Here is a 12,337-nt window from a genome sequence, read left to right on the forward strand (position 1 = left end):
ACACCTTAGGAAAAAGATGTAAGAAGAAATGGAAAAATCTAAATATGCCAATAATCACCAAAGATATTAGTAAGCAGCTTAAAATCTAATTCCTGTTAACCTGTCCCCAGATATACTACACAGTTTTAGAGGCCAGTGAACCAAGCATTTGAAAAAGACAATCTCTAGCTTATAAAAACAGTTCTAGAGAACAGAAACAATATTTTCCATATCAGTTAATGGTGCTAGAGTAGCCTTTATCTTGATACCTAAATCAGACCAGGATAACATCAGAAGATGATTATCACATAATAATAAGACTTATGAACAAAGGTGATAAATTAAAAATGAAACATTAGGAACTGGGGAAAAAAAACTCATCTTGAGCAATTTAAGTTTTTTCCATGAGTATGAGGACAGTTCAACATTAGAAAATACATTAATGGAATTAGCCTCATTAAAATAGTAAAAGGTGGGACTTTCGTTGCGGTCCCCTTGCTAAGACTCTGCACTCTCAATGCAGGGGGCCCAGGCTTGATCCCTGGTCAGGGAATTAGATCCCACATGCCACAACTAAGAGTTCACATGACTCAACTGAAAGATCCTGCATGCCGCAGTAAAGATTCCAAGTGCTGCAGCTGAGACCTGGGTGCAATCAAAATTAATAAGAATTTAAAAAAAAATAGTAAAAGGAGGAAAACTAGATGATGACCTCAGTGGATACAGAAAAGGCATTTACTAAATGAGCAATCTATACAAGATCAAGGTGGAATTGAAGGGAACTACCTTCTTTATGGGCTTTCCAGGTGGCACCGTGAACTTCCAGATGTTCAAGCTGGATTTAGAAAAGGCAGAGGAACCAGAGATCAAGTTGCCAACATCTTCTAGATCATCAAAAAAGCAAGAGATTCAGAAAAACATCTACTTTTGCTTTACTGACTACGCCAAAGCCTTTGACTGTGTGGATCACAACAAACTGGAAAATTCTTAGACATGGGAATACCAGACCACCTGATCTGCCTCCTGAGAAATCTGTATGCAGGTCAAGAAGCAACAGTTAGAACTGGACATGGAAAAACAGACTGGTTCCAAAAAGGGAAAGCAGTGCATCAAGGCTGTATATTGTCACCCTGCTTATTTAACTTATGTGCAGAGTACATCATGTGAAATGGGCTGGATGAATCACAAGTTGGACTCAAGATTGCTGGGAGAAATATCAATAACCTCAGATATGCAGATCTGCAGATTCGACCACCCTTATGGCAGAAAGCGAAGAAGAACTAAAGAGCCTCTTGATGAAAGTGAAAGAGGAGAGTGAAAAAGTTGGCTTAAAACTCAACATTCAGAAAACTAAGATCATGGCATCTGATCCCATCACTTCATGGCAAATAGATGGGGAAACAGTGGAAACAGTGGCTGACTTTATTTTTTTGGGTTCCAAAATCACTGCAGATAGTGACTGCAGCAAATAAATTAAAAGACGCTTACTCCTTGGAAGGAAAGTTATGACCAACCTAGACAGCATATTAAAAAGCAGAGACATTAGTTTGTCAACAAAGGTCCATCTAGTCAAGGCTATGGTTTTTCCAGTAGTCATGTATGGATGTAAGAGTTGGGTTATAAAGAAAGCTGAGTATCAAAGAATTGATGCTTTTGAACTGTGATGTTGAAGACTCTTGACAGTTCCTTGGACTACAAGGAGATCCAACTAGTCAATCCTAAAGGAAATCAGTCCTGAATATTCATTGGAAGGACTGATGTTGAAATTGAAACTCCAATACTTTGGCTACCTGATGTGAAGATCCAACTCATTGGAAAAGACCCTGATGCTGGGAAAGATTGAAGGCGGGAGGAGAAGGGGATGACAGAGAATGAAATGGCTGGATGGCAACACTGATGCGACAGACATGAGTTTGAGTAGGCTCCGGGAGTTGGTGATGGACAGGGAAACCTGGTGTGCTGCAGTCCATGGGGTAGCAAAGAGTCGGACACGACTGAGCGACTGAACTGAACTGAGGTGGCACTAATGGTAAAGAATCCACCTGCCAGTGCAGGAGACCCAGGAGACTTGGTTCGATCCCTGGGTTGGGAAGATCCTCTGGAGGAGGGCACAGCAATCCACGCCAGTATTTTTGCCTGGAGAATCCCATGGACAGAGGAGCCTGGTGTCCATGGGGTCGCAAACAGTTGGACATGACTGAAACGATGCAGCAGTGTGCACGTACCTTGTTCATATACACTATGCTCAGAAATAAGAAGATTGGACATTGTTAAGATGTTAACTCTTCCGCACGCAATCACTAAATCCAATAAAGGCTTTTTCATGGAACTTGACAAATCAATGTTAAATTTTAGATGGGAAAGAGCAAACAGGCAATAAGAGCCAAGATTATTTTGAGGGAGAACAAGGCAGGGCTTCTCTCTGCCAGACATCAAGACCAAGAAAGCTGTAGGTAATTAAGAAAGTAATTAGCATTAATGATTCTGTTCAGATTGTTTCTGTAAAGCATCCAAAATTTATGGCCAAGGAGGAGGTGGAAATTGGGCTAGATTTGGAAGCAAGCCTTAGAAATAATGAGACTTAGGACTCAAAGGGTAAAATTAGGAATCTTTAGTCCGATGATTCTAACAATACTGTACAAACAATTATAAACACGTTAAAAGTAATACTTTAGAGGTATGTTCAAATTTAAAGCAAGAAAATTTAGCTCACAGCTGCTGTTCCTTTTCACTGACATAAACACCTGAGATGCCTTTTAAATGTAGTACCAAGAAATATGGCTAAAATAGAATTTCATTGAAGTGAGATATGGAAAATATAATAAATATTTACTGAGAAAGAAGCTAAAATGTCTTGCTTTGGATGTCTTAAAAAATCAGATTGACTTTTAGTCTGTCAGGAAATGTGGGTGTTAAATTTACTAAAGGTGTTGAAATTCATGTTTGGCTACGTTAACTGTTTCTAGTCATGAATTCTAGGTATAATGTGAAGATGCTCTCTTATGTTGAGACTGAGGGGAAAATTGGGTTGCACTAATCTATATGCATTGTTTTCTCTCTCCCCATGACCTCCTTTCACTTCCCCAAATACAGACACGCACAAGCTTTTCCAAAGTAACTGCTCTCATTCAGCAGCAAACATGTCTCCAGGTACTCATTTAAAAATCTACTCAAGGAGTATCATTGTCATCCCTACATTGTGGAAGCTCTAAACTCAAAATATAATAAGGGAAGGACAGACACCATTTACCCAGGCATGTACTTACGTATTTTTAGTCTCATTAAATTCAAAGCAAACTGTGGGATGATTTACGAAGGATAAATAATAGACAGGTTTGAAACAAAGAAGTCAGATGATCATTTAAAATTTGCAGTGAAAGTAAATTTGGTTATATAGAAAAGTCACCTTTGTTACTATAGTCAACACCTAGTTGGTTATGTATATAAACCATGGTTTTAACTATCTATGGTAAATTTTTACCCCATACTGGATTTCTTTGCCAATCCAAGAAGTTCTAGCTAGCTTTTATGTGTGAGTTACGCGCTCAGTCGTGTCTGACTCTGTGACCCCATGGAGTATAGCCCACCAGGTTCCTCTGTCCTCGGAATTTTCCAGGCAAGAATACTGGAGTGGGTTGCCATTTCCCTCTCTAGGGGATCTTCCTGACCCAGGGATTGAACTTGGGTCTACCGCATTGCAGGTGGATTATGTACCATCTAAGCCACCAGGGAAGCCCCTAGTTGGCTTACTTTCCCTAATTACTGAGAACTTTGCTGTTCTCAATAAAGTATGTGCTGCTTTCCAAACTTATACTGGGCTATCTATTATTCTCAGATAATTGGGCAAGCTACTCTATGCAAAGGAGGAAGCATCATACAAGGAAAATAGTCTGCAGGACTCCCAGGCTGTGCATATGCTTCTCTTCTGACTGAAATGCAGGCAGATAGTGAGAACTGATCTGTGACTTGAGCCCAGTCATCAGACATGTGAAAAGTAAGCATCTCTTTTCACACTGAAGCAGCCCTGGTGACAGAGAAATGCCATCTCCCTATAGACTGCATGGTCCACGGTTTTATTTTTTTAATGGTCATTCAGTAACACTGATTTAACATATATTGACTCTTCACCACACGTGAATCTTGCTCTATGCTGGGACAGGTTTATAATGGTCAACATCCACTGACATTTATTGAGGGCCTTCTCTTCTCACTCCCTGGTGGTCTAGTGGTTAGGACTCAGTGCTCTCACTGCCATGGCCTGGGTTTGATTCTGGTCAGGGAAACCTTTCTGAGGGGCTTCCCTGGTGGCTCAGATGGTAAAGAATCTGCCTGCAATGCAGGAAACCTGGGCCCAGAATTCTTGCCTGGAGAATTCTGTGGACAGAGGAGGAAGATCACAGAGAATCAGACATGACTGAGCAACTAACACACTTTCTTTTCTCACTTTAGCTTAAGCACATTCACTTTTTCCTTCCCTCCTTAGGCAGGGAAAATAATTTACCAGTAACTTCTGCATAAAAACTATTCAGATGACATAGGCAATGACAGTCATTGCTTGGTCATCTTTAGAACTGGATTTGCTAAATGAGTTTTAAGAAAAAAACAAAGTAAAAACATTAAGCCCAAACAATAAGAAAACTCTGCAGGCCTGATGCCTGGATATATGTCTACAGATGGTAAAGGAAAACTTTATATGTATTTTTATGCCACGTGGAAGGTATTAAAATATATGATTCACTCTGAACATTTACTGAGTTCTTACTATGTGCCTGACATTGGACTAAGTACTGAAAGTATAATGGTGATAAAACAGACTGCTGGGAGCTTAAATTCTATGGAGAGACATGTGATAAACACACACAAACATATTACACGGAGATAGCGAGTAACCAGGAGAGGCCACTGTGGATTAGTTGGGCAGAAAGCTTCCTTCTAGAAAGTGACAGCAACTAACACAGTACCTGACTCACATTATAGAAATGTTCAGGACACTTTAGTCATCCAGTAAATATTCTCCTCTGTTTGCTGCTGAATTTTGTTTTCTTGCTTAATTATAAACTGTTGTTGTTTAGGTCAGATTACCTAGACCTAAAAGCAAACGAACACAAATGAACAAAACCTGGCTTCTTAAGGGAGCTATGAAAAAGAAGTCTAGAAAAGCAAATAATGATTCTTTTATCGTAAATATTGAAGAAAGATTTTAATATTTGGCTACTTCTTTCAGGTAGAACATTGAATTCAGTTACATTTTTGCTTCCTTTCGATCAGTGATAATGTTATTTGGGGTCATGGATTCTTTAGAGAATCCAATAAGAGTCTAATTAAGACTAGGAAAACACATGTCCATTTGAAACATGGGGTACAATTTCAGGAGAGGTTCACACATTCTCTGTCTCAGGTCACAAACCCTTTAATTATTACCAAAGGTAAAACTTACCTTGCTAGATGTCAAACTGAGTATGATTCTGGTACAAGAATTCAAACCGAAAGAATAAAAATGAAGAAAGCCCAACACATACTTAATATTCTAATGGCATCTGGAATAAATGGAAAAAGTTAAATTTTTATAATAGTATGGGGAAAAGTAACTAATAACATGAAAATAAATATTGGATTTCCACCTCAAACTACCCCCCCCAAAAGAAATTCTTGCTGAGTAAAAGGTTTAAATGTAAAAACTAGAATGATTAAAGAATTAGAACATCAAAAATATAGGTGACTATTTTTTTTATCACTGTGTGAAAAATCTTTCTAAGCAGAAATCACAAGAAAAAGAGTGACATTATATGAACAAATGTGTATTTTAAATTTTATAACAACTAAACAAAAACAGACACAACACCTTCCTCTGGAAAGGCCAACTTAAACTGCAATGTAATTAACAAAAATCCTTAATCCATAAATAAACCTTTACTGTTAATCCATTATACGCCAATAAAAATTAAAAAATAAAACAACTCAGAAATGAATACATATATAAATATATACAAAGAATAAACCTTTACTAATCTTTATGTAAAAGGTGAAAGTACTAGATGAAAAATGAGCCAGAGATATGTACACAATTCTTGGTCTTAACACAAGAGGTCAACATATGTGTTGATTAAATGAATAAATTGATGAATAGGCAGAATTTAAATGGCCAGTAAACATATGAAGAGTATGCAACTATGTGAATATTGTCAAGAATGAATATAAAAACAAAATAGGATTTTGACCATCACATTGGCCAAGATTAAAACAAAATTCTGATAACACCTATGTTGGTTATGGGTGGCGGTGGTGGTTTAGTGGCTAAGTCGTGTCTGACTATCTGTGACCCCATGGACCGTAGCCTGCCAAGCTCCTCGGTCCGTGGCACTTCCCAGGCAGGAATATGGGAGCAGGTTGCCATTTCCTTCTCTAGGGGAACTTCTCCAAACCAGAGAGTTGAACCTGCTTGAAAGGTGGGTTCTTTACCACCGAGTCACAGGGAAGCCCCGGTTAAGGGCACAGGGATATAATCTACATCCCTAGGTGTGTAAACTCACACCTTACTGAAGGAACCTGGCATCATATAGATCAAGCACTTGAACAGAGGAGGCAGAATTTGCAAACCTGAAACTCCTTTTAATAGAAATTTCTCCAACCTCCGATAACAATACAAACAACTCCTTTGAGTGTTTCTTTCTGGAAAATTCCTTTCTGAAAGTAAGTATGAAAAGTCCAGGGACTTCCTCGGTAGTCCAGCATTGAGAACCCACCTGTCAATGCAGGGGATACAGGTTTAATCCCTGGTCCAGGAAGATACCACAGGCCACGGAGAGCGACTAAGCCTGAATGCCACAAGTACTGAGCCCATGGGCTGCAACTACTGAAGCCCTTGTGCCCTAGAGTCCATGCTCTGCAACAGGAGAAGCTACTGCAATGAGAAGCCTGCACACCACAACAGAGAGTAGCCCGGATTTGCTGCAACCAGATTCAGACACTTTCTAAACTGGAAGATGCAATGGGCTTTTCTTTCTGTTTACTTCTTCCTTCCTTCTTTTCCTTTTCTTCTCTTTCTCCTTCAACTACAGTGCTGATGGTACATTGTTGTTTGAAATTACCTGCAACCTCCACCTCCACCAAAGGTTTATATATGTATCTCCCCACCTTAAACTCAGAAGGGGCTATGTAATTTGCATTCGTCAACAAACTGAGGGAAGGGAAGTATAAGGGACCTGAGCAGAGTCTTTAGTAGGTGGCTGATAGTGGGCCGTGTCTTTTCTTCCTTTGCCATGAGACTAGCTATGTTCCTGGTAGAGCCTGCTTGGTCAGACATGATGATAGTGTAGTCAGCACTAACTCGGATGGATATGTAGTATAAGCAAAAAAGACATCTTTCCTGTGTAGAACTTCAAAAGGTACCATTGGTTGTTTCAGCCAATCCCAAGAGGATTGTTGAGGAGCCTGAATTTGAATAGTCTCTCTGCCAATTACAGGTTAAACTCAAACCTAGGTCTGTTCGTACTATGAAACATTGGTCTTAGTTCTGTAAGATGGGATTACTAATGGTGGCTACCCTTGAGGGTCATTATGAGGATTGAATGACTTTAAAAAGAGACTAAGTTATTTGTAAAGGGCTTAGAATAGTACCTAGCAAATATAGTATTGTTGTTTTTTAGTTGCTAGGCTGTGTGTGATTCTTTTGTGACCCCATGAACTGTAGCCCACCAAGCTCCTCTGTCCATGGGATTTCCCAGGAAAGAATGCTGGAGTGAGTTGCCATTTCCTTCTCCAAAATATAGTACTAGTATTTGTTAAATAAATCCATGTGTGTGTGTGCACACAACAAAGTCTAGGAAGGAATATGATATAGGATTAACAGTTACCTTAAAGTGTTTCCTCTTTTTGTTTATCTACATCTTTTAGTTTCTCCCCAGCACACATGTAATTCTGATATAATTCTAAAAATCTATTAAAAATCTACTTTGCATTGAGAGTTTTTTTTTTTTAATTGTACCTAAAAATATGTATGTTTTATTATAATTTCATTACTTCCACAGGACTGTATCTCTGATTGTGAAAATCAACAGGAAAACAGGTGTCACTATGTGGAAGTTCTATTAATGCCAATTTTCTGGAACCATGGAGTAGGCAGCACTTGAAGCCAAATTCTTGAGAAGGAGGTGAAATAATTATCATCACATGCATTTTATTTTGCATGCACGGCCTGAAAATACTGTTTTCTAATAGAACTGAAATTTTTTTCCTTAAATAAGATAAGGTTGTTTAGTCATTAATAATTATATCCCTGCTTCTCTGGGCCAGGCTCAAAAGTCAATAAACATTAAGCTCTGGCTTCTAATATTACCACCATGGCAGGAGACAAATTAGTGAGGAGTAGCATTACTTTTGATGGACAGAGGTAGGGGTGAGACCAGGTCACTTACTCAGATTGCTGTCATTGCAACAGCCTTCCTATTGCCTGCCTCCAACTCCTTTTATTTGCTTTGGCTGAGGAGAAATCTTGGCAAGAATTTACACAGAAAAATCATGATCCAAGAGCAATTGTTAATACCCATGTCTAGGACTGGCCTCAGCCATCCCAGCTGGAAAACCTCAAGGAGAGAGCATCAAAACTATTGATATCAAATCTAAAGCATCTACATTGAAAATTATGAAATACTACTGAGAATTATTAAAGAAGATCAAAATGCATGGAAAGGCACATTATATTCATGGATTGTAAGATTCAATATTGTTAATATGTTCATTTTCCCTAAATTGATCTAAAGATTCCAGGCAACACCAAAAATCTCAGCAGGCCTTTTTTTTTTTTGCCTTTTTTTTTAAAAAAAAAAGAAACTGATAAGCCAATTAAAAATTTATATGAAGAATAATGGATTTAGAACAGACAAAACAATCTGGAAAATAAAAAAAAAATTGGAAGACAAGGTACCTAATGTCAAGACTTACTATAAAGTTCCAGTAATCAAATAGATTAATGGAACAGACTAGAGAATTCAGAAACAAACACATACATATACATCAGCTGATTTTCAACTGAAGTGCCAAGTAAATTCAATAAGGAAAGGTTTTTAAACAAATGCCCCTGAAACAACTGTATGTTCCTCAAAGCCTACCTGTATAAGTGAATATTGATTTGAGATGAATCACAGACCTAAATATAAAAAGCTGGAACCATAAAGTTTCTATAAGAAAACATAGGAAGAATTTTTATAATCTTAGGATAAGTAAAGATTTATTAGAGAGGACACAGAAAATATTAACTATAAAAGGAAAATATAGATAAATTAGGCTTATTAAAAATTGAAACATTCATTATGAAAATGAGTAAGTAAACCACAGACTGGGAAAAACAGTCTCAGTACACGACAAAGGACTCCAGTTCAGAATACACGATAATAAAAAAACCCAAATTACCTGATTTTAAAAATGAGCAAAAGACCTGAGGAGACACTTCTTCACATGCCAGTTATCAGAGAAATGAAAATTAAAACCACAATGAGATATCATTTCACATCCACTAGAGTGGTAAAAATTTTAAAAACTGACAACATCAAAAGTTGGTGAGGATGTGGAGAACTGGAGCCTTAATACATTGCTGGTGGGAATATATTTAAAATGGTACAACCACTTTGAAAAATTTTTTTGGCAATTGACATTCACTTCCTCAGCAACCCAGCAATTCTACTATTGGGTATTTATCCAAGAGAAAGAAAAATGTATGTTTACAAAAAGGCTTGTAGAAGCATATTCATAGACCTCATTCATAACATCCTCAAAGTAAAAACAATCCATATAAACACAAATAGGAGAATGCATAAACACATTCTGATATATTTATATAATGAAATAACACTTAGGAATAAAAAGAAACCACTGATACACACAACAAAGTGGATATTTCTCAAAAAATACCATGTTGAGCAAAAGAAGCGAGACACAAAAGACAGTATACTAAATGATTTCATTTACATGAAGGACAAACATAGGCAAAACAAATGTAGGATGACAGAAGTCAGAGAGTGGTTGCCTTTTGGGTGGGGGAAATTGGACAGAAAGCAGATGAGAGAATTTTCTGGGCTGATAGAAATCCAATATATCTTATTTCTTGTGGTGGTTGCACAAACTGTATTAACTATACTTAAGTAAGAACACTTAAATATTATGAAACCGAATACTTAAAATCTGTTATTTTACTGTCTGTAATTATACCTCAATTAAAAAAAAAGACATTTCAGGATAAAAGAACATGGTATGTTTATAGGTGCAAATGACTAAGATACTCAGGGCTGATGGTTGCTTCTTTTATTTAATTTTAGCCTAGAAAGCAAGAGTTCAAACCCCTGTCCCTGTAATAAATGATTCCTGTGTTTTAATTCACAGTAATGAAAGAGTTATTTATGAAAGCCCTTTCTCATTATGATATGTGTCATACAGGGGTTGAAAATATCAAAATCGATGAAATAAATTTTATCTCAAGTGGAATAACTCGGGACATGTAAAAAAATAATCAGCAGCATGTGAGAAAGGACATGGCAGCTGGTTTTAAAAACTCTGGCTGGTGGAATAAGAACAATGTGAGTGGGGAGAATTACTCAAATAAGCCTCTGTATTCTATTCCTTCTACCTCCAAGTTACATTCAGCAAGTTTTGCCCCCCCAAAAATTAATAAAAAATGATTGGTATCTGAAAAACAAACCCTGGGACCACACATTATTTTACGATATAAAGAACTTAATTAATTCATGAACCTTTCTTCTGTACCATGATTTACTCCCACAGGCAAGGCACTGTGTCTCTTGCAACTCGTCTTTACATCCTTAGAAGAATCTAGGCCAGGATCTTGAAATTAATGGATCTGCAATATTTATTGACTTGAATTAATAAATCAATGTACTGACTAATTAGTTAGAATTTAAGTCCCAATTACATGTTCTTGTAATGGGAAATTTACCAAAATTATTTTATAATATCTTCATATTAAATGTTTTGGTTAAACCAGCAATGATCTCATTTGGTAATTTATGAGAAGTATATTTAAAAGGAGTATCTGAAATGATATAGAAGTCCAACTCACCCCAGCTTAAAAATACAAGCATACTGTAACTGACTGGGTTTTTGAAAAAAAAATTATTTAAAAAGTACAATTGCTAAAAATATAAAAAACAAAAAAACCCCACTGAGTCAAGTTTTGGTCTCCATTTGAATCTCTAAATGGTTATAAGAGTGTGAGTTAACTATTTTGCACTGAACACCACACTGGCAAGATCAGAAAGGCTGTGAGATGAGAAGGAAATTGTTATTCCAGTGATGGAACCTCCTCTCCTGAGTATCACTCTGCCAGCAGCTGAGACTTCAGAGGATTCTCACTATGAACACCAGCGGTCCTTTAATCACACATTACAGGAGCATTTGTGATGCTTTGCAGGCAGCCCTCCTCTAAGACTTTCCCGCTGCGTTCTTTCCTGAGCACAATAGGTTCAAGATGGCTACTGCTGTTTCCTAGTTATGCCAAGGCTCTCCCGAATGCCACCGGGCTTTTATCACGGAGAGGGATGGCAAAACATCAAATGTGAATATCTTGTTCTAAATGGGGACTCCCACGATCATGTTATTTTTGGGAGAGCAGCTCTCTGGCTCCATGGATATCACTTGAACGGAGTAGCCACGTTCTTCTGCAGCTCTTGCTCGATCCAGATCCACCAGGCACATGCACTGTTTTCCTGAAATATGTAAAAATGGTATCAAGAGATGCCCTTCAGCTAACAGTGCACAGTCAGTTTGTTTAAGGGGCTCCACACAATGACAAAATCTATTATGTAGAATGTTTGCCCCCAAGTCCTGTTTGGTCTCTTTCAATTTAATTCTTGATCAGTATGGAGAGAAGACAATAACAAATGTAAGACAATTTCACAGATTTGTTGCTGCTAGTAATTTAAACAACATTAACCTTTTAAGATGTATTTATAAATAAATCTCAAATAAAAAAACTACAAATTTCCTACTTTGGTAAAAATCCATGTTAAGACCTTTTCTCTTCACTCTCTATGAAAAGACATTATCTAAAAAAAAAAAAAAAAAGAAAAGACATTATCTGCCATGTTGTTAAAAAAAAAAAATCTGTCTTTAAGAATGTCCAAAATAACATCCAGACAAAGGGATACTTCAAAGACATATTATATTTTGCACTTGGAGTTTTTAGGATACAATGAAGAAATGAGAAATAGAATATATTTGAGAAAATTCTCAATTATGTACTGATTATTTCAGGTGGATATGTAACACTGAGTGTAATATAATCTTAATTTAATAGAGTGCCTGCATCCCTATGAAACAGTGGTATTCAATTTTCTTTCTAATCTTGGAA

At 37.2% G+C, this 12,337-nt stretch overlaps 1 protein-coding gene across 5 annotated transcripts in view; it reads right to left on the bottom strand.

Moving 5' to 3' along the window:
• Positions 1 to 9,915: 9,915 nt before the first annotated feature.
• GSTCD (glutathione S-transferase C-terminal domain containing) overlaps positions 9,916 to 12,337 on the bottom strand; it is a 127,719-nt gene continuing 125,297 nt past the window's right edge. For 4 of the 5 annotated variants that reach the window (XM_043870903.1, XM_043870904.1, XM_043870905.1 and 1 more), the window contains exon 12: positions 9,916 to 11,693. In XM_043870903.1, coding sequence (XP_043726838.1) covers positions 11,557 to 11,693 — 137 coding nt within the window. In that variant the 3' untranslated portion in view covers positions 9,916 to 11,556. Of the gene's footprint in view, positions 11,694 to 11,975; positions 12,033 to 12,337 lie in introns of all 5 variants that reach the window. The other variant, XM_043870907.1, reaches the window with a different exon arrangement.

Source organism: Cervus elaphus, chromosome 17 (genome assembly GCF_910594005.1).
Source record: "Cervus elaphus chromosome 17, mCerEla1.1, whole genome shotgun sequence".
Classification (NCBI taxonomy): Eukaryota; Metazoa; Chordata; class Mammalia; order Artiodactyla; family Cervidae; genus Cervus; species Cervus elaphus.